Raw genomic sequence first — 21,923 nt, forward strand, 5'->3', positions numbered from 1 at the left:
AGGACTATGACGTGACGCCTACGTGGCGAATCATCCTTCAAGTACGGACCATCACCATACCCACCAGCCTTAATAACCTATGGGCCTTGGGGCCCTTGGGCCTGCAAGTACATCCATATTTAGTTGACCCGGTTAAATCCGCAACTAAACCGGAGCATCCACTTTTCACAACCCACTATTTCACTGCGACGTTTTCAGACGGTAGGAAGAGATAGAGAGAGAGATGGCGGAAGAAGAAAACGGCGCGGCGGCGGCCGCCGGTGAGTTTTACCTGAGGTACTACGTAGGCCACAAGGGTAAGTTCGGTCACGAGTTTTTGGAGTTTGAATTCCGACCAGACGGTAAACTCCGTTACGCTAATAACTCAAACTACAAGAACGATACGATGATCCGTAAAGAGGTGTTTCTCACTCCTTCTGTACTCAAGGAGTGTCGCCGCATTGTCTCCGATTCTGAGGTTATTTCTTTTTACTTTTGTTTTTAATTTTAATTGTTAGGGTTTTGTTGGTTTTTGAGGTTTGTGTTAGGTTTATAGAAATTGGTGTGTTTGGATGAGGAATTTGTGTAGTTGAGATGAACTGGTTCTCCAATACCTTTGGTTAGGTTTTATTGTTTGGTTTGCAATTGTTAGGGTTTGAATAGTTTTGCAGTTCGGTGTTTCAGATTTGATTAAGCTGAAGGCGGAAGGCGCAAAGTTTGAGCCTTCGGCCTAGGTGCAAAGCGCTTAAAAAGTTAGGGCTCAAGATAAGCAAGATGCTGAACATAAACGTACCAGTTGTAGGGGTTTTACTGTTTTAGTTATGTTTTTAGCTGGTTTAGGGCTAGTTATAGGCCATATTTGGCTGTCCCGGACAAGTTTTAGCCGTTAGGACCGAAATTTGGCTGGATGCTGCAGAAGGTGGCCAGAATCTCACTGGAGTGCCTTTGACTGCGCTAGGCGTTTTTGGTGCACCTGAGGCGCAGCCTTTCTTAGCGCCTCAGCAGGCGCATATGCAGTAAAAACGCCATGAGGCGCGCCTCAGACTCGTTTTTTGGCCGTTTCGCCTCGAGGCGCGCCTTAAGCGTTTTTTAAAACCATGCTTATTAGTCATAGATGAGTTGAGGACTTTGCAGGTAAATGCGCCTGGTGGGAGCAATTCGAAGACGAGTGAATTTTTTGGAAGGCTGTACCTATACAACAAAAAAAAAATATTGTGAGCTCCTTGTGGGTAAAACAGGCAGTATTGGTTGGTATGAGGGGCTTAATGTTACTGGTTACAGAAGATCGATTGTCCAATGTTGGGCTAGGGTTTCTTGTATGCCGGCCCATCTAATTCTGGTCTAATACATTTATAAGTTACTCACCTGTCTATATCATAACAAGTAATAATATTTATGCTATGTATGTCTGTATCATAGATAATGAAAGAAGATGACAACAACTGGCCAGAACCAGACCGTGTGGGAAGGCAAGAACTTGAGATTGTGATGGGCAACGAACACATTTCTTTTACTACTTCAAAAATTGGGTCGCTCATGGATGTGCAGACCAGTAAAGACCCTGAAGGCCTCCGAATCTTCTATTACCTTGTTCAGGTTTGTTACAGCCTTACAAATTTTTGTAGTCGATGTCTCTCAAAGTAATTATGTTCACTACATCTTGATTATTATTCTCTTTAGTCATTATGAATTGTCATTCTGCGGTCAGTGGTGATGTAATGTAAGAATACGAACATGTATGGTCTTGGTTTTAAAGCGAGGCGCGCAAAAGCGACGAGGTCTAAAACCGAGGCGCGAAGCGCAAAAGCGGTGGGCTTTTCGTACCCGAGGTGCAAAGGGATTATATATATATTTGTATATATATCTCATAGGTTTTTAGCATCACTTATCCAAAATATAGCTATAAATAAGGTTTATATATGATTTTACCTCCAAGTACAAACCAAAAACCCTATTGTACAACAGTTTGATGCTTAAAAACGGCATAAAAACACCTTATGTACATGAAGCGCGCGCCTCAGGCCAGAAAAACCCCCAAAATTTGCGCTTTTTTGGGGCTTTTTGTAAAAAGCACGCCTCGGGCTACCTAAGGCGCCAAGGCGCGCCTCAGGTGCGCTTTTTAAAACCCAGTGTATGGTATGTTTTTGGGTCATAAACATATAGTAGGCATTTAGCTCCTCATAATAAGTGGTTAAGCTGCTTGCAGTCTAGCCATCATGCTTCTTTACCAGAGGCTAAAAGTTAGTTTACCGTATATACGCTTTCCATTCATTGATTTATGTATCAAACAAGAAACAAAAGTCGATACATATAGATACAAATTTCCATCCCTTGATTTATGTACCATATTCATTAAACTTGTATTTGTGTGTATATGGTGATTATCTGAGCTATTGTATTCTATTTTCTCATTATTGTTTTGGTTATGGGACCAACAACCCATGTAATGCATGTCATATACCCTCTGCCTTTAGGTCATTTTGAAAGTTGGACCATTTTTAAAGACTTTATCAGCAAAGTGGATCCTAATCCAGGATTAGCTCAATTTTTCTGTATAATGTGGATGTGTAATTGTGTATGCTGTCACATTTTTTGCTAACGAAAGCTGAAATTTGCAGGACTTGAAGTGTTTCGTGTTCTCGCTGATATCACTCCACTTCAAGATCAAGCCGATTTAAGGAGCACTTATGTTTAATGGTACTTGTTGGATTATCCGAGTTGATGTTTTATGTGGTTTAAGTTTGTATGGGACATGGTGGAGCTAACGTTGGTGTTAAAAACATGTTAAATCGGCTTTGATTGGGTTTCATGTCGTCTTTTATCAGGTGGTCATTGATATTTGATTTAAAATTAAATTAAATGTGTGACAAACTGCTGTTATATGTATTTGCCGCCATTGCTTGCATTGCATCACTAATTCATTATATATTGGAAATTTCATGTTAAATATTTTGTTGATCATGTTATTTGGATTTTTTTGGACTTGGGAGTTCATATATCAGGCTGTTGTGTTCACGAGCCGAACCGATCGGACCTTTGCTCGTACTCGGTTCGTTTACTAACTGATCCGAACTGAACCGGGCATTTTTTCAACTGAGCCAAAGTCGAACGAGCGTCTTTCGATCCGAGCATTTTTCGAATGAACGCCGAGCGAGTATCGAGCATTGCAGAACAAAATAGGAAAGTGATGATAGGGGTGTTAGTTTTTAGAGTAAAGTGAAGTTTTCGTCCTTAAGGTTTCGTCTAATTACCATAACTAGCAGGTAATTACCAGTATTCTCTGGCATTTTGCAACGGGTCGATTTGCATATATAGTATAGATTTATTAAAGTTGGTGGTGAAGTATCGATATCGACCATCAACTTTAATATTATACTAGCGAGATTTCTTATCGCGTATAACTAAGCCAATATTATAGAAATGTTCTTACTGATCCTCTTGAAATTATAAAGTAACAAAATAAGGCCACCGAGAATTATTATTATTATTTTCCTTTGCGGATTAGGATCAAATACAAAGGATCCTAATTGTAAGAAGTGTAAGAAGGATTTATAGAGTGACAAGTGTCTAATAACCTAAAAAAACCCACTACACAAAAAAACCCACTACAAAAAAAAAAAACCTTAAACATCCACCACCACCAAAAACCTAACCCCCCCCCCCCACATCACCCACCCTAAAATTTTTTTTTTTTGCCGAGGGGGTGGGGGGTGGGTGTTTAGTTTTTTTTAGATTTTTTTTAGGTTTTTGGGGGGTGGGGGGGGGGGGTTAGGTTTTTTTAGGTTTTGGGGTGGTGGTGGGGGGGGGGGGGGTTAGGTTTTTTTTAGGTTTTTGGGGGGTGGGGGTGGGGTTTAGGTTTTTTGGGGGTTTTTTTGTGAGGTGTAGTTTTTTTTTGCCGGGGGGTGGGGGGGTGGGTGTTTAGATTTTTGGTGGTGATGTAGTGGGTTTAGTTTTAGGTTATTAGACACTTGTCACTCTATAAATCCTTCTTACACTTCTTACAGTTAGAAGATTTTGTAGAATAACTTGACCCTTCATTTGCATATTAATTACAAGTAAATTCGAATAATGCCATAGTTGTTAAAGGCACACTCAAGGCGTGAAGGCCTTGGGTCTAGACGGAAGAAGACTTAAAAAGCGTGGGCTCGAGATAAGCAAGACGCATAGCACAAACATACCATCTTTAGGGGTTAGACATGTTTCAAGCTTGTTTAGGCCTAGTTAAGGCAGGTTCCAGACCATTTTTGGATGTTGTAGTCAGTTCACTCGGAATTGAAGAATATTACCAAAAAATTTCCAGGATTTGGCCAAAATCTTGACAGGATCCAACCAAAATCTTGCACCCAAAGGTCGCCGAAATGTGCGGATGGCAGCAAGATGCTTTCCGTACGCCGTGCATGGCCTAAAGGCCTGGTTGGGTGCCCGAAGGGCTTTTGAAAAAATAGAATAATGCATGTTCAAGCATATATGTAACTGTTACCTTAGACTTGATTAATAGACTAGTTATTATAGTTAAAAAAATGCATGTTAGTAAATTAGTTATTATATTTCATACATCATGCATGTTACTTTGTGATTGTTAAAAATATCAAAATTAACACCAACATAGTTAACTCATTGATAACTCTAATTTACACAACCATTGTTTTAACATGCCAACTAAGAGAAATTTGATCATTGCGATTTTATATAAACAAGTTGACAGACTTTTTTTTTTTTTTGATCATTGCGATTTTATATAAACAAGTTGACGGAGTTTTTTTATTTTTTTTAAGTTAGAGATTCATTTACTCATTGTGATATTGAAATAAATCTGAGCTTGACCCGAAATTGTAAATAGTATACAATGATGTTTCTAGAGATAATCAACACAAGAACAACAATAGTAAATCTCAACTTAACCCAAAATTATAACAATCACAGTATGAATATGTCTACATTGGAGATAATAAAGACAAGAAAAGTAACAACAAATCTCTAGCATAACATAAAACTGTAAGAACTACAATATATGTTAGAATTAAGAAAGAACAATACAAGCCAACTTATATTATACCTTTAAGTTTACCTTAGCACAATATATACGATCCAACTTAATAAAAATTTCTGATGATAACGTGTTATAAATAACATAACCCAAATTTGTAAGAACCACAATATGGTTTGTGTTAGGGAGAACATGATAAGCAAAATACCAATAAATCTTTAGCATAACACAAAATTGTAAGAGCTACAATATATTAGATAAAACTAAAAAAGAACAATACAAGTTAATTGTAAATAAATTTTAATATTAATTTACGATAATTACATTTTATCAAATTTTTTGGGAAACTCAGACAAGAAAAATCGCAATAAATCTCTAACAAAACACAGAACTGTAAGAACACTACAATATAAGTTAGAATTAAAAACAACACAAGTACAGTACGTTATAAATCTTTAAGGTTACCTTAGCACAATTCGATCCAACTTAATATTAATTTATGATGATAACGTGTTATAAAACAATGACTTAATTAGTAATATTTTATCAAATATATCTAGTAAAATCCTACTCAAATAATAAGGTCCCGGGAGCTCATTCCATTTAGAGTTTGATCATCCAACAAGAACAAAACCCCTATAACAAGGGAAAAAAATCTTGGGTTTTATCAAACATTCCATATCATATTATCATTTATTGCTATATTAAACGTAAAATCAATATAAACTTTTTAATAGCAAGTCTCAAACACCAAAGTTAATAATCAATAACATTAGGAGAATCTGTAATCTATACTTGTACGATTTATGAAGAAAAAACACTAGAAAAACACACTTTAATATATAACATAACATTAGGATGATCCTACCTATATATATAACACACATATAAACACAATCACAAACACACTTGCACACCATACTACATAGCATGACACATGTAGGTTGCAAAGACACACCTTGTTGAACCATCAATTTATTACACTATATATTAAAGCATACATAGATTTCTTCAAACCAGCTGCAGCCAACTTATACATGGTTGTCGGGACCGTGTCCTCCGCCGTCACCACCGCCACTGCCGCCACCACCGTGCCCACCCCCATGAGCTCCACCACCACCAGACCCATAACCAGACCCCCACCCACTCCCACTACCACCCCCAGTCCCAGAACCAAAACCAAATCCATAACCCTTACCAAAACCATTAGGGGACCGGCCCGAGCCTGACCCATAACCCCACCCGCCCCCGGGGCTCGAGCCGTAACCCCAACTGTAGTCCCAGTTTGGACCATGGGCTGCACCACTATCTCCACTTGGACTTGTACTAGACATTTGGTTATCAAGGGTTTTTCTTCCACCTAATTTAGTGGCAGTAGATATAGATATAAATAACAACACAACAAGTACAACAATTTGGTAGGTTTTCAAATGCATTTTGTTGTTTGATCAAAGTACTTATTTTCAAAGTCTTTTTTAGTGGTTATATATAGTAATCATGAGTGTGATGACTATGATGCATGAAGGATATTTATGTCATTTCACATGTGAAAGACATGAGGACCCGTGAATGGTGGTAATATCCAAGAAGCACACTTGTTTAAATCTTGCAGGTGGATGTGAGAGATAAGGGTGGTCATCTGCCACTTGTGATTTGCACCACCCCAACAATGGTAAATAATAAACTAACTGCATGTCTTCATCCATTTAAATATATGTTTATATACAATATTTATTTTTCTTTTTTGTTAAAATGGTTGAAAATGATAATTTACGCGTATTGAACTCAAGCCGGTTAATTATTATTAAACTTATGGATGATAAAGATTTGATTAAATTGACATCCATTATGAGTTCGGGGCCATGCGCATATAGCCGCCCTTTTGATGTTCAATTCCACTAGTAACTTAAGTTAGAGATACATTCTAAAAAGGATGACACGTACGTGTTTCAAAGATATATATGCGATTCTTGTATACCTGCCTTGTAACTTGTCTTTATATTATTTATTGCTTTATTTATTTCTCATCTTAGTTTGTGATTCTAGCTTTCTTTATTTCTTGTAAACAAGTCCCAAAACAATCAAACAAAAACTTGTGTTTCTTGGTAGCATGATGATACAGAAGTCTGTTTGACGACGGGCCAATGGGTTGCTCCATTTACCCAATTTGGGCTGACGCCACAAAAGCCTAACACATGAGGCCCACGAACAAGTTTGCTTCTCCATTAAGGTTTTCCACATGAAAATATGAGCGGGAAGCATGAATTCAGAAAAGTAAAAAGAGCATTTAATGTTCGATGTAACCAACGTCTCGGCTGGCATGGTACACTTCCAGCCGTAAGCATTAAATGAGACTATCATCCTGCCGCTGGGGTTCAGACACGTGTCTGAGCCCCCCAAAGATTACCAGAAGCCGTTGGATCATGTCAACTAATATCCCACATGCAAGATAAGGTTGCTCGCTTATATAAGAAGAGGAAAACGGTAACAAGAGGTATGAACACATTTAACACACTCTCATTTACTCTCCCGGCATTATCTCCGACCAACATTCTCACATTAAACACATTCAGGCATTTATTAGATTCACACCTTAAAGGAACTACTCCGGTGATCCTAACCATCGGAATAACTCCTTCTCATTCTCCGGCAAGTTTACTTACTCTCACGCCGGAGCTTGGTCATGGATCCCCCCTCCGGGGTCCTCCGTGGCGAGGCTAACGGTTTGTTCTTTTGCAGTGACGAAGACAAAGGCCTCTTGACGTCAGCGAAGATCCATTTAACGGCATCCGGGATTTGGGTATTCGACATTGGCGCCATCCGTGGGACCCCAGCCTGACTGGTGCTTCCACATAAAACTCCGACGTTAAGAGCAGCCTGTCTCGCAAACAGCAGCATGGCAACCCCACCCAGCTCACGTACCATCCAAACGGTACAGAATGATCGTGATCAGGTCACAATAGAAGATATAACTCATGAAGAAGGCAACGAGAATCAAGTGGAAAACCCAGAAAGAGTGGAACATATAACTCCAGATTTTGTGGCCATGCACAGAGAGAAACTAACAAAGTGTCTTGAAGATTTGGAGAGGCAAGAAAAACTTAACAGCCTTAGGGCTAGACTTGCCTTTGATACACCTTCCAACCAGGAAGGGGCAGACCTTCAAAGCAAAGGCAGTAGTGGTGACCCACTAGAAACATTCATGACAGTCCTTCGACAGATGTCCTCAGAGGAAAGGGAAGAGCTCGTCACAGGAAAAAGATCAAAAAGAAAGGAGAAAGAAAAGGATAATCAGAATGAGGACGGCCTGGATCAGCCCTATCTGCCACGGGACTTAGCCGAAGTCTCAAAGTTCACTCGGAGGATTGCAGAAGCATCGATGCCCCCCAAAACAAAGCTGCCCCCCCAACTTTGACCGCTATGACGGGACAAGAGATTATGAAGATCATATCCATGCCTTCAGGGGAGCAGGACAACTTGGGTGATGGCCCATGCGGGTTTGGTGCCATATGTTCGTACAGACTTTGACAGAGGGAGCCCGGCTCTGGTTTGACAGCCTCCCTCCAGGAGGAATTGACAGTTACGAAGAGCTAAGCGAGAAGTTCCTCAGGAACTTTGGTCAACAAAGAAAGGTGGTCAAGAATCCAAACGAAATTCTGCACATAAGGCAAAGAGACAACGAACGGATAGACCAATACATGGAGAGGTTTATCAAGGAAAGTATGAACATCAAGGATGCCCCGGAGGTCATGAAAATTAGCAGTTTCATAAACGGGCTAAAGCACGCACAGTTATGTGAAAAACTGGGGGAGGAATTCCCCCACTCGTTTGACAACCTCATGGACAGGCTCAGAGCCTTCGTCAGGGGAAAAGACACAGTCAGCAAAGCTAAGGAGATGGATGTCACACCCCGAAGGGTCACCCCAACCGCAAAACCTACTGACAAAGGTACACCTTACTCTAGAAAGCCTGCTTTTGATAGAATGTTGCACGACAGGGCAAGACCCTCCTATTCCCCATACAAACCTAGGGGAAGAGGCCCTCCTCCTTATCTGACTATTTCACCCCTCTCACCAAAACCCCGAGCGAGATACTGGCCACTGAGAGGGTGAAGGACTCCTTTCCAAGACCACCACCCATAAATCCTGGACCAAAAGCACAGCCAAACGAGTATTGTGAGTTCCATAAAGGGTTTGGTCATAAAACTGATGACTGCATGTACCTGAAGAGAGAGATAGAGGCCGTGGTGAAAACGGGGAGACTGGCCCATCTGGTGAAGGAAATCAAGGAGGGAGGAGGGGATCGGAAGGGAAGAAATGCAAGGGAGCCTGGGAGGGCAGATGTGGATATGATTAGAAGAAGGGACGAATTCAATACCACCCGAAGTGTAAAGGCCAGAATTCTGGGCTCCCCGGACTGCATGAAAGCTCCCATTCTCATGCCACACCTGGAGGAAAACGAAGTGCAACGGCTCCCCCTCAACATCTCGGCCATAATAGCTGGTCATAAGGTGTCCCGGATACATGTGGACGAGGGATCTGGGGTCGAAGTAATATACGAGCATTGTTTCCTCAGGTTTGACAGAGATGTAAGAGATCGGCTCGAGGAAGACTCTATTCCTTTGGTAGGGTTCAACAATAGTATATCACACCCCTTGGGTAAAATCAGACTCCCATTCACAGTTGGGGTAGGGGATCGCGTCCGGACCATAAACCTGACTTTCACAGTGGTCCGGGCACCCTCAAAATATAATGCAATCTTAGGAAGACCCGGAATTGGGGATTTGCAGGCACAAGCATCCACCCCACATGGAGCTTTAGTCTTTCAGACACCAAAGGGCTTAGCCTGGGTGAAATCCGCATATGAGGTAGTCTCTTCTGTGTCCGAGGAGAAAGCACCCGGGAAACCCCGAAGGGAGGGGGTGGAAGAATGGGTCCTTGGTGACAAGTTCCCAGAGCAAACGGTCAAAGTGGGAAGTCACTTAAGCGATAAATGCAAGAGCGTCCTTAAGGAGTTACTCCTCTTCAACATAGATGTATTCGCGTTCCAGCACAGGGATATGACAGGGATCCGCAGGAGCCTAACTGAACACCGGCTCAACACTTACACCTGGGCAAAGCCAGTTAAACAAAAAAAAAGCGGAGCATGGGTCCCAGTAAAAGGAGGGCCGCTTGCGAAGAGACCAGAAAATTGCTCAAAGCCGGAATAGTTAGGGAAGTAAAGTACCCATCCTGGGTCGCAAACCCGGTTATGGTTCAAAAGAAAGATGGAGGATGGAGGATGTGTATCGACTTTCAAGATCTAAACAAAGCATGTCCCAAGGACTGCTACCCCCTCCCGGAAATAGATGTGCAAGTAGACTCTTTATCTCAATACCCCCTTAAGTGCTTTTTGGATGCTTATAAAGAATACCACCAGATTCAAATGTCGATGGAAGATGAGGAGAAGACCGCCTTCATCACAGACGAAGGGACGTTTTGTTATACCAAAATGCCCTTCGGGCTCAAGAACGCGGGGGCAACTTATCAAAGATTCATGAATGCCCTCTTCAGGGAACAACGGGGACGAAACCTGGAGGTGTCTGTAGACGATATTGTCATCAAGAGTTTGACCGAAGCGGCTATGATAGACGACATAGCCGAGACGATCCGAACCATGCAAGACGTAAATATGAAATTGAACCCTGGGAAGTGCTGTTTTGGGGTAGAGGAAGGGAAATTCCTGGGGATAGTGGTCACCAAAGGCGGAATCAAAGCCAACCCAGAGATAACCCAAGCCGTGGCAGAAATGAGATCTCCCAGGTTCTTAAAAGATATCCAGCAGCTGAACGGAAGACTAATCGCGCTGAACCGCTTTCTATCGAAAGTGGCTGACAGGACTCTCCCCTTCATGAAGGTGCTGAAGGATTGCCTTCAAACAAACAAATTCAAATGGCCATGCACAAAGAGAAACTAACAAGTGGATCCTAACCATCGAAATAACTCCTTCTCATTCTCCGGCAAGTTTACTTACTCTCACGCCGGAGCTTGGTCACGGATCCCCCCCTCCGGGGTCCTCCGTGGCGAGGCTAACGGTTTGTTCTTTTGCAGTGACGAAGACAAAGGCCTCTTGACGTCAGCGAAGATCCATTTAACGGCATACGGGATTTGGGTATTCGACATTGGCGCCATCCATGGGACCCCAGCCTGACTGGTGCTTCCACATAAAACTCCGACGTTAAGAGCAGCCTGTCTCGCAAACAGCAGCATGGCAACCCCACCCAGCTCACGTACCATCCAAACGGTACAGAATGATCGTGATCAGGTCACAATAGAAGATATAACTCATGAAGAAGGCAACGAGAATCAAGTGGAAAACCCAGAAAGAGTGGAACATATAACTCCAGATTTTGTGGCCATGCACAGAGAGAAACTAACAAAGTGTCTTGAAGATTTGGAGAGGCAAGAAAAACTTAACAGCCTTAGGGCTAGACTTGCCTTTGATGCACCTTCCAACCAGGAAGGGGCAGACCTTCAAAGCAAAGGCAGTAGTGGTGACCCAATAGAAACATTCATGACAGTCCTTCGACAGATGTCCTCAGAGGAAAGGGAAGAGCTCGTCACAGGAAAAAGATCAAAAAGAAAGGAGAAAGAAAAGGATAATCAAAATGAGGACGGCCTGGATCAGCCCTATCTGCCACGGGACTTAGCCGAAGTCTCAAAGTTCACTCGGAGGATTGCAGAAGCACCGATGCCCCCCAAAACAAAGCTGCCCCCCCCAACTTTGACCGCTATGATGGGACAAGAGATTCTGAAGATCATCTCCATGCCTTCAGGGGAGCAGGACAACTTGGGTGATGGCCCATGCCGGTTTGGTGCCATATGTTCGTACAGACTTTGACAGAGGGAGCCCGGCTCTAGTTTGACAGCCTCCCTCCAGGAGGAATTGACAGTTACGAAGAGCTAAGCGAGAAGTTCCTCAGGAAATTTGGTCAACAAAGGAAGGTGGTCAAGAATCCAAACGAAATTCTGCACATAAGGCAAAGAGACAACGAACGGATAGGCCAATACATGGAGAGGTTTATCAAGGAAAGTATGAACATCAAGGATGCCCCGGAGGTCATGAAAATCAGCAGTTTCATAAACGGGCTAAAGCACGCACAGTTATGTGAAAAACTGGGGGAGGAATTCCCCCACTCGTTTGACAACCTCATGGACAGGCTCAGAGCCTTCGTCAGGGGAAAAGACACAGTCAGCAAAGCTAAGGAGATGGATGTCACACCCCGAAGGGTCACCCCAACCGCAAAACCTACTGACAAAGGTACACCTTACTCTAGAAAGCCTGCTTTTGATAGAATGTTGCACGACAGGGCAAGACCCTCCTATTCCCCATACAAACCTAGGGGAAGAGGCCCTCCTCCTTATCTGACAATTTCACCCCTCTAACCAAAACCCCGAGCGAGATACTGGCCACTGAGAGGGTGAAGGACTCCTTTCCAAGACCACCACCCATAAATCCTGGACCAAAAGCACAGCCAAACGAGTATTGTGAGTTCCATAAAGGGTTTGGTCATAAAACTGATGACTGCATGTACCTGAAGAGAGAGATAGAGGCCGCAGTGAAAACGGGGAGACTGGCCCATCTGGTGAAGGAAATCAAGGGGGGAGGAGGGGATCGGAAGGGAAGAAATGCAAGGGAGCCTGGGAGGGCAGATGTGGATATGATTAGAAGAAGGGACGAATTCAATACCACCCGAAGTGTAAAGGCCAGAATTCTGGGCTCCCCGGACTGCATGAAAGCTCCCATTCTCATGCCACACCTGGAGGAAAACGAAGTGCAACGGCTCCCCCTCAACATCTCGGCCATAATAGCTGGTCATAAGGTGTCCCGGATACATGTGGACGGGGGATCTGGGGTCGAAGTAATATACGAGTATTGTTTCCTCAGGTTTGACAGAGATGTAAGAGATCGGCTCGAGGAAGACTCTATTCCTTTGGTAGGGTTCAACAATAGTATATCACACCCCTTGGGAAAAATCAGACTCCCATTCACAGTTGGGGTAGGGGATCGCGTCCGGACCATAAACCTGATTTTCACAGTGGTCCGGGCACCCTCAAAATATAATGCAATCTTAGGAAGACCCGGAATTGGGGATTTGCAGGCACAAGCATCCACCCCACATGGAGCTTTAGTCTTTCAGACACCAAAGGGCTTAGCCTGGGTGAAATCCGCATATGAGGTAGTCTCTTCTGTGTCCGAGGAGAAAGCACCCGGGAAACCCCGAAGGGAGGGGGTGGAAGAATGGGTCCTTTGTGACAAGTTCCCAGAGCAAACGGTCAAAGTGGGAAGTCACTTAAGCGATAAATGCAAGAGCGTCCTTAAGGAGTTACTCCTCTTCAACATAGATGTATTCGCGTTCCAGCACAGGGATATGACAGGGATCCCCAGGAGCCTAACTGAACACCGGCTCAACACTTACACCTGGGCAAAGCCAGTTAAACAAAAAAAAGCGGAGCATGGGTCCCAGTAAAAGGAGGGCCGCTTGCGAAGAGACCAGAAAATTGCTCAAAGCCGGAATAGTTAGGGAAGTAAAGTACCCATCCTGGGTCGCAAACCCGGTTATGGTTCAAAAGAAAGATGGAGGATGGAGGATGTGTATCGACTTTCAAGATCTAAACAAAGCATGTCCCAAGGACTGCTACCCCCTCCCGGAAATAGATGTGCAAGTAGACTCTTTATCTCAATACCCCCTTAAGTGCTTTTTGGATGCTTATAAAGAATACCACCAGATTCAAATATCGATGGAAGATGAGGAGAAGACCGCCTTCATCACAGACGAAGGGACGTTTTGTTATACCAAAATGCCCTTCGGGCTCAAGAACGCGGGGGCAACTTATCAAAGATTCATGAATGCCCTCTTCAGGGAACAACGGGGACGAAACCTGGAGGTGTCTGTAGACGATATTGTCATCAAGAGTTTGACCGAAGCGGCTATGATAGACGACATAGCCGAGACGATCCGAACCATGCAAGACGTAAATATGAAATTGAACCCTGGGAAGTGCTGTTTTGGGGTAGAGGAAGGGAAATTCCTGGGGATAGTGGTCACCAAAGGCGGAATCAAAGCCAACCCAGAGATAACCCAAGCCGTGGCAGAAATGAGATCTCCCAGGTTCTTAAAAGATATCCAGCAGCTGAACGGAAGACTAATCGCGCTGAACCGCTTTCTATCGAAAGTGGCTGACAGGACTCTCCCCTTCATGAAGGTGCTGAAGGATTGCCTTCAAACAAACAAATTCAAATGGACCCCTGAAGCAGAAACTGCTTTCCAAGAAATGAAGAACTATATCTGCTAACTCCCAACCCTAGCCACCCCAGTACCTGGGGAACACCTACTCCTGTATTTATCAGCCTAAAAAACAACCATAAGCGCAGTCATGATGGTGGAATGAGAGGGAAAGCAAATACCAATATACTTCATCAGTAGAACGTTTAAGGGTCCTGGGGAGCGTTACATGCCTCTGGAAAAGTTAGCGTTAGCCCTTGTTTTCGCTTCCCGAAGACTCAGAAGGTACTTCCAGGGACACAAGATCAATTTAATGACAGATCAGCCCCTCCAGAAGGTGCTCAAGAGGCCGGAGCTGTCCGGACGACTGGCTAAGTGGGCCGTAGAACTGGGAGAACACTCCCTGGAATTCAAGCCCAGAACAGCCATAAAAGGACAGATACTGGCCGACTTCTTAGCAGAGGTTCCGGAGGACGAAGAGAAATAACTCCAAAAATGGGAAGCCTTGGAAAGAAAAGAAAAAGAGGAGGAAGTCAGGGCTGTATGGAAGATATTCACAGATGGAGCCTCCAGTGAGGAAGGAAGTGGAGCAGGCATTACCTTGATAAGTCCTGAGGGGGTTGAGTTGACCTACGCTATAAGATTAGATTTCGAAAACATCAACAATACCGTAGAGTATGAAGCCCTTTTAGCAGGGATGAGGTTGGCAAAGAAAATGAAAGCAAGGCATGTGGAGGCTAGCACTGATTCGCAGCTGGTGGTCAAGAAATATCAAGGAGAGTACGAGGCAAAAGATAGCACTATGGCACAATACGTGGCAAAAGTAAAAGAAATGGCCGAAGTGTTCAAAACTTTCAAGCTAGAATACATCCCCCGCGGGAGAAACAGAAAGTCTGACGCCCTCAGCAAACTAGACTCAGTAGCATTTGACCACCTAGCAAGAGAAGTCAAAGTGGAAGTCCTGACTTCCCCCTCCCTCGGTACAGAAGAGGTGGCTTCAGTCGAAAATGCACAAGAAACATGGATGACACCAATTGTAAAGTTCCTCAGAGACGGAACTCTGCCTGAGGGAGAGTGGGCGGCCAGAAAAGTAAGGGTCAAGGCCCTGCAATATGAATTGATTGATGGGGAGCTGTATCGAAGATCGTACCTGGGCCCCTCATTAAAGTGTGTTGACATGGAAGAAGTTGAGTATGTGATTAGGGAAATGCACGAGGGGATTTGTGGAATGCATTCGGGGCCAAGGACAGTAGTAGCAAAGGCAATGAATGCGGGGTTCTATTAGCCTCGAATGTACGAAACAGCTTCCGAGGAAATCAAGAAATGTGACAACTGCCAGGTACATGCACCTATGACCCACCGACACAAACATCCGATGATACCTGTCTCGACGTCCTGGCCCTTTCAGAAGTGGGCCATCGACATAATAGGGTCGTTCGAGGGCTCAGGAGGGGTCAAATATGTGGTAGTCGCCATCGATTATTTTACTAAGTGGATAGAAGCAAAACCCTTAGCAAAGATAACCGGGGAACAAATGAGACGATTTATGCTAGACAACATCATCTGCAGATATGGGGTTACAAAGGAGCTAGTAAGTGACAACGACGTCCAATTTGCGGGAAGACCCTTCAGACCCTGGTATGAACAGATGCACATACAACAGGTGTTTACCTCCACCACCCACACTCAAAGCAACGGATTGGTAGAAAGAGCCAATCAAAGCGTTATCAAGGGAATAAAAGGGAGGCTCGGGAGAAAGCAAAGAGGATGGCTGGAGGAATTACCATTTGTGTTATGGGCATACAGGACCACTCCTAAAGATTGCAACGGGGAAACCCCTTTCAGCTTAACTTACGGGACGGAAGCCGTTATCCCGGCCGAAATAGGGTCCCCAACTGCCCGAATGAAGCTCAGGGAGGAGGAGAACGAACAGGACCTCCAGATGAACCTGAACCTTTTAAAGGAAATAAGAGAGGTGGCAGCAATCAGGGAGGCCAAATACAAGAAGTAGCTGGAAAGTTACTACAACGCCAAAATGAAAAAGCTCAGCCTCGTCCCAGGGGATCTGGTGCTAAGAGCAAACGAGGCCAGCCTACAGGAGAGCACTGGAAAACTAGGCCCCAATTGGGAGGGGCCTTACCGAGTCATATGGGCAAACGGCAAGGGGAGCTGCAAATTGGAAACACTCCAAGGCAAGGAGGTCCCCAGGACATGGAACCTCATGCAACTTAGAAAGTACCACGCGTAAGGAATAACTCCCCGAAAGAAAAACGGCCAAGGAGCCACTTTTGTAATGATTAACTAATGTCCCGGGGTTTCAGCCCCAAGAACAGGTCTTTTGTAACAACTGATGTTGGGAAGTTAAATCCCCCAAGAAATGAAAAATGGGCAGTTAGCATGTCCTCTTTTGACAAAATAGCAGGTATTATACCTAGGCAGACGTGCCTGGAAACACTATAAAACCTAATTAACAAGCAGACACACGTGTACAAGGTATATCAAACATGCCAAAAGCCCGACCGTGGGGAAAATAGGGTCTAGCTAACCCAAAGAAAGCGGACAAAAACAAACCAAGAACATAATCTCACATTATAAACTTGTCCTGTGATTGGCCTCGAACAGACAATCCTGGTTTACTAGACAAACCACGAGCACAACATATCTTTGTAAACAAAACTACAAAAAGAGATCATGTTTTATTTATTTACAAAACAAATGTTCAAAGAAAAGCCCTAATAACTTTGGCCGAAATACAAGACAACAAAACACAACAAGTTCAACCAAAAAGACCAAAGCTCAACTTCTTGCAAAACGGTCCAAAGGTCCCCAGGAAAAACACCAACTTGATCCTAGGCAAAAGTCCCTGCAAAGCAACAAACATAACAAAAAGCATGCAAATGACAGGGCAACAACACAGGATCATAAGTTATACGATTAGGCACCAAGGAGGACCCCCACACAAAGGTCCCCCTTTTCAAACACAAAGAGTTCAAAAGTATCCTAAGGAAAGTAGTTATTCAAGTTACAACCATATCGAAGAAAGCAAATGTCCAGGAATCACTGGGGGCACCCCCAGACAAAGATGGCGGAGAGGAAGGACCAACAGAGGAAAACAGGGCCTTTAATTCATCTATCGATTTTAAGGGATGCTCCAGGATTTTCCTCAGGATAACCGGGCTCTTGCTCCCAAACTCCTCATCCAGCTTGGATAATTTCTTCTTAGCCTTGGAGTTATACAGCGGAGTCTCCTTCCTGCCTAGACCCTGAGCAGAATAAGCTTAGCCATCCTTCAACTCAGCCTGGTAGCCAACATCCCGGTAAGCCCTATATATCTCCGCCAAACCACTCTTAAAATCCTCTGACTGGGAGACAGCAGAAAGGAAGGCCCCAAACCCCTCCGTGACCAGCCAATGTTTTTCCCCGGCCAACCGCTGGTTATCATCAGAAGTCAACCCATAATCTGCATACATGGTATTCAACTGCTCCTGGGAGACAGAGCCAACTTCTTTCAAATGTTTTAACTCAGCAGCCAGCTCCTCCTTCTCCTCCACCAGCGCCGCCATCTCCATTTCCCAAGCTTGTTTCCTCTGCTCCAGCATGGTCCCCGCTCCCTAGACAAAAAAGCATCACAAACAACCCAAAAACAAAAAGGGGGGGGGGAGGAAGGGCTATATACCTTCTCCTCCTGCAACTTCCTCTCAGCCTCGACCACTTGACACCTAAGGTCGGCAGCAACAGACTAGGAGGTCTTGAGCTCAACCTTGAGTCCTTCATTCGTCCTCCTTAAATCATCAATCCGCTGCAGCATCCCAGCGCCTCTGAAAAAGCTCTCACAAAGGGACAGACTGTACTGATCCTCAAAGAGATCATCCCTCAGAGCGGAGTTCACAAACTTATGAGAGGGAGGAACAACATGAGTAAGAAAGTCCCTAGCAGACTCAGGAGTCCCTATCACAGAAGAATGAGATATTTTCCAGTTGGGGACATATGTATGAGGAATAGCATCAGCGAACAGAGGAGCCAAAGGGGACCGATGAATAGGACCTTCAAGGCGAGTGGGTTTACTGGTCCCCGTAGCATGAGAAGGTGACAGTTCAAAGGCTGAGGAAAAACGGGCTATGCCCACCTCGGAAGTCTTATCCCGAACACGGGAAGAATAGGGACCAGTAGGAATTTCTATGGGATCCTGAGAACTCCCCTGCGTAACAAGAAAAAGGATATCAAAAACAAAACAAAGGTAGAAAAAAATGAATGGGAGGAAGAAAAGACCTACCAGCAAAGGTGCACTCACAAGACTTGAAGACCTCAGGTGTTTAGACAAGGAACCTTTGACTCCAACAGGGGAAGATCGGAAACAACCTTCGATAAAGGAGGGGGCTTCTGACCGCTGGCACTCCGGAGCCTTTGCCGGATATCGCGGGGAGCAGGGGTCGGCTTAGGACTTGCAGCCTTTCTTTTATGAATCAAACAAACCTCCAAGGCTTCATCATCACTTTGATCAGAATGTTGAACAGGGGGAAGGTCAGGAGAACTTTCCTCCTCATCAGAAGGGTTTCCCTCATCACCTCCCATGGTGATAGAACCCCCAACCTGGGCAGACCCCCCAGTAACATGTACCTCTGCATTCAAGCCATGATCGACTTTGTTATCAACTACAAACTTGACATCCTTGGAATCACCTTGAAGTAGCCTCCACAAAGTTAGCTCTGCACAAGGAAAAGCACTAAAGATGACTGCACAACTCTTAAAGCACAAAAAAGGACAACAACAAATAGCAGATCAAGAATAAAGGATACCCTTTTGACAAAAAAGGCCTTGGGACGAACCGGATAGGAAGGGCCCAACCCCCCATGGCGAGCATCCCCTCGGAAAAAGTAAAGGTCCTCGTTGGGTTTTCGTACATCCGTTTCCACTGGACGGTCTTAGCAGCAGACAGGGTCGGAACAACATCCTCGATAACAGCCTCAAGATCTCTTAGCAGTGGAGATTCCGGCAGCATAGTAGCAGAAACAAAGATGAACCTACTCTTCCAATCCTTCGGATAGGTAGAAGTGGGCATAAAAGAGTAACAAGGTTTCGACACGCTGTTTTGTCGCTTTGCAAAAGTGAACCAATCTCCATCAGAGATTAGCTTATAGAACATGCAGAATAGAGGGATAGAAGGCTCCCCAGAAACGGCTGCACATGACAACTCGAAGTGTACCACCCTCATAAATCCTAAAGGATGTATCTGAGAAAAGTGAACACCAAAGTGACGAAGCAAAGCAACCTTAAAAGGGGAAAGAGGACACCGGACCCCACAGGAGGAAAATGCTAGCGTGTAAATGGAGATCCTGACCGACGTACACTCAGCCGGTTCATTAGGACCCGGCAAAGAAGGAGAAAACTGCTCAGGGATATTGTACGTTTCAACAAAGGACTTCAAGTCCTTTGCTGTCAAAACCGATCGTATCGCCGAACGGCCTGAACGGCTCATGACAAATGTAGATATGACGATCGGAGAAATGTTAAAGGAAATGAGAGAGGAAAGATGATAATGAAAGCAGAACAAGAAATCAAAGGGGCTAAGAGTGCATTTAAAGAGATGACTGGTGGTGATGATAACCGTCACGTCAGAGTCCTTTCGAAATTCAAAAAGGGGGCACGTGTATCAAGGGGATTAAACCCCGCCATTAATACTCGGCAGGTTAATAGAGGGTTAATAATAACCACTTGGGGGCCCGGGCCCACATTTTCTAGGACAGAAAACTAACTTCTGAAAATACAAGTATGGCTCAGCCCCGGATCATGAGCCTTGGGTCTCAGAACCAGGGACTAAAGATGACTTGACGACGGGCCAATGGGTTGCTCCATTTACCCAGTTTGGGCTGACGCCACAAAAGCCCAACACATGAGGCCCACGAACAAGTTTGCTTCTCCATTAAGGTTTTCCACATGAAAATATGAGCGGGAAGCATGAATTCAGAAAAGTAAAAAAGAGCATTTAATGTCCGATGTAACCAGCATCTCGGCTGGCATGGTACACTTCCAGCCGTAAGCATTAAATGAGACTATCATCCTGCCGCTGGGGTTCAGACACGTGTCTGAGCCCCCCAAAGATTACCAGAAGCCGTTGGATCATGTCAACTAATATCCCACATGCAAGATAAGGTTGCTCGCTTATATAAGAAGGGGAAAACGGTAACAAGAGGTATGAACACATTTAACACACTCTCATTTACTCTCCCGGCATTATCTCCGACCAACATTCTCACATTAAACACATTCAGGCATTTATTAGATTCACACCTTAAAGGAACTACTCCGGTGATCCTAACCATCGGAATAACTCCTTCTCATTCTCCGGCAGGTTTACTTACTCTCATGCCGGAGCTTGGTCACGGATCCCCACTCCGGGGTCCTCCGTGGCGAGGCTAACGGTTTGTTCTTTTGCAGTGACGAAGACAAAGGCCTCTTGACGTCAGCGAAGATCCATTTAACGGCATCTGGGATTTGGGTATTCGACACTGTTGTTAACGAGGATATAATATTTGTCTCGTGTTCGATTGATTGTGTAATACTTGATGGAGATCGAGACCGGAGCTGATACAAGAATGAGAAGTTTTTTTGAAACAACCGGATAGGCTAAAATAGGGCTTAACTTAAACGGGTAAAACTTTTGATCCGTTTATGAGGCCGGCCATAACACATAAACGAAATAACACAACTTTGTAGCACCATAATCATAAGGAGTAGTAATAGGATACGTGACTTTCTGCGATGTCTCCACCAAGGAAACCAAAACAAATGTCTGAGCTCCTTCTGGGCAAATCAAACAATATTGGTAGTATGAGAGGCCGGATGTTACAGACTGGCCCGGTTCTAAGTTTGAGGTTATCTTCAATCTTAATGAGTTTGCTTTACTTCGATTTAATTGTAATATTATGTGTTTATTTAGACATTTAACTTCGGGACTCAACTTGAAAATTCTAGAAATTTCCTATAATAGTGACTTGATATAATAGTTTTATATTATTCGTTAAAAATTTATCAATTTTCATTAGAGTTAGTGGCGGAACCAGAACGATTTAGTTAGGGGGTCATCATAAGCTTATATTCTATACTCGTTCAAATTAGGGGATCCATCTCTAAGTTTGTTCTTCAAAAACTCAAAATTTATAAATAAAAATTCAAAAAGTTCCGGTGACCGGAAGGTCAACAGACCCTCTTGACCTCCCTCTGGTTCCGCCCATTATTAGAGTATGTTCTTTTTATTATATTGTGCTTCCCCACTATATCAAATGGATATTGATATAGTAGTTTTATTCGTTCAAAAATGTATCAATTTTTAGAGTATTCTTTTTATATATTGTGCCTCCGCACTATATCAGATGAATCATACAACATTTGTACACCCATACGAATTGAGTTAATTGTCTGGATGGTCCCTGTGGTTTCACGTTCTTTTACGTTTAGTCCTCACCTTTTGAAAATAGTATGTATGCTCCCTATGGTTTGTCATTTTGTTACTCGGATAGTCCCCCAACATTTACTCCGGGGACTATCCGAGTAACAAAATGACAAACCATAGGGAGCATACATGCAATTTCCAAACTAACTGACATCTACTCAGGGACTATTCGAGTAACAAAATGACAAACCATAGGGAACATACCTGCTATTTTCAAAAGGTGGGGACTAAACGTGAAAAAA

General features: G+C 43.9%; 3 protein-coding genes across 3 annotated transcripts; 2 read left to right on the forward strand and 1 right to left on the reverse strand.

Annotated features, from left to right (window-relative positions):
- The first annotated feature begins 122 nt into the window (after nucleotides 1–122).
- On the forward strand, nucleotides 123–2,926 carry LOC110878153 (protein mago nashi homolog). Its single transcript, XM_022126410.2, has 3 exons — nucleotides 123–457; nucleotides 1,399–1,575; nucleotides 2,598–2,926. Exons 1-3 carry the CDS (start codon nucleotides 224–226, stop codon nucleotides 2,655–2,657), a joined length of 471 nt encoding a protein of 156 aa, XP_021982102.1. The 5' UTR covers nucleotides 123–223; the 3' UTR covers nucleotides 2,658–2,926.
- A 2,786-nt stretch (nucleotides 2,927–5,712) lies between these two features.
- LOC110878154 (putative glycine-rich cell wall structural protein 1) lies at nucleotides 5,713–6,507 on the reverse strand. Its single transcript, XM_022126411.2, has one exon. It carries the CDS (start codon nucleotides 6,400–6,402, stop codon nucleotides 5,998–6,000), a length of 405 nt encoding a protein of 134 aa, XP_021982103.1. The 5' UTR covers nucleotides 6,403–6,507; the 3' UTR covers nucleotides 5,713–5,997.
- A 1,950-nt stretch (nucleotides 6,508–8,457) lies between these two features.
- On the forward strand, nucleotides 8,458–9,078 carry LOC110876082. Its single transcript, XM_022124262.1, has one exon. It carries the CDS (start codon nucleotides 8,458–8,460, stop codon nucleotides 9,076–9,078), a length of 621 nt encoding a protein of 206 aa, XP_021979954.1.
- Nucleotides 9,079–21,923: the final 12,845 nt, after the last annotated feature.

The sequence above is a fragment of the Helianthus annuus genome, chromosome 9 (genome assembly GCF_002127325.2).
Source record: "Helianthus annuus cultivar XRQ/B chromosome 9, HanXRQr2.0-SUNRISE, whole genome shotgun sequence".
NCBI classification, from domain to species: Eukaryota; Viridiplantae; Streptophyta; class Magnoliopsida; order Asterales; family Asteraceae; genus Helianthus; species Helianthus annuus.

Bases quoted from the DNA above. Each gene is read 5' to 3' on its own strand.
- LOC110878153 (XM_022126410.2), top strand. From the start codon at position 224: ATGGCGGAAGAAGAAAACGGCGCGGCGGCGGCCGCCGGTGAGTTTTAC. The intron at 458-1,398 runs GTTATTTCTTTT...TCTGTATCATAG, and splicing joins GCATTGTCTCCGATTCTGAG to ATAATGAAAGAAGATGACAA. The intron at 1,576-2,597 runs GTTTGTTACAGC...TGAAATTTGCAG, and splicing joins TCTTCTATTACCTTGTTCAG to GACTTGAAGTGTTTCGTGTT.
- LOC110878154 (XM_022126411.2), bottom strand. From the start codon at position 6,402: ATGCATTTGAAAACCTACCAAATTGTTGTACTTGTTGTGTTGTTATTT.
- LOC110876082 (XM_022124262.1), top strand. From the start codon at position 8,458: ATGCGGGTTTGGTGCCATATGTTCGTACAGACTTTGACAGAGGGAGCC.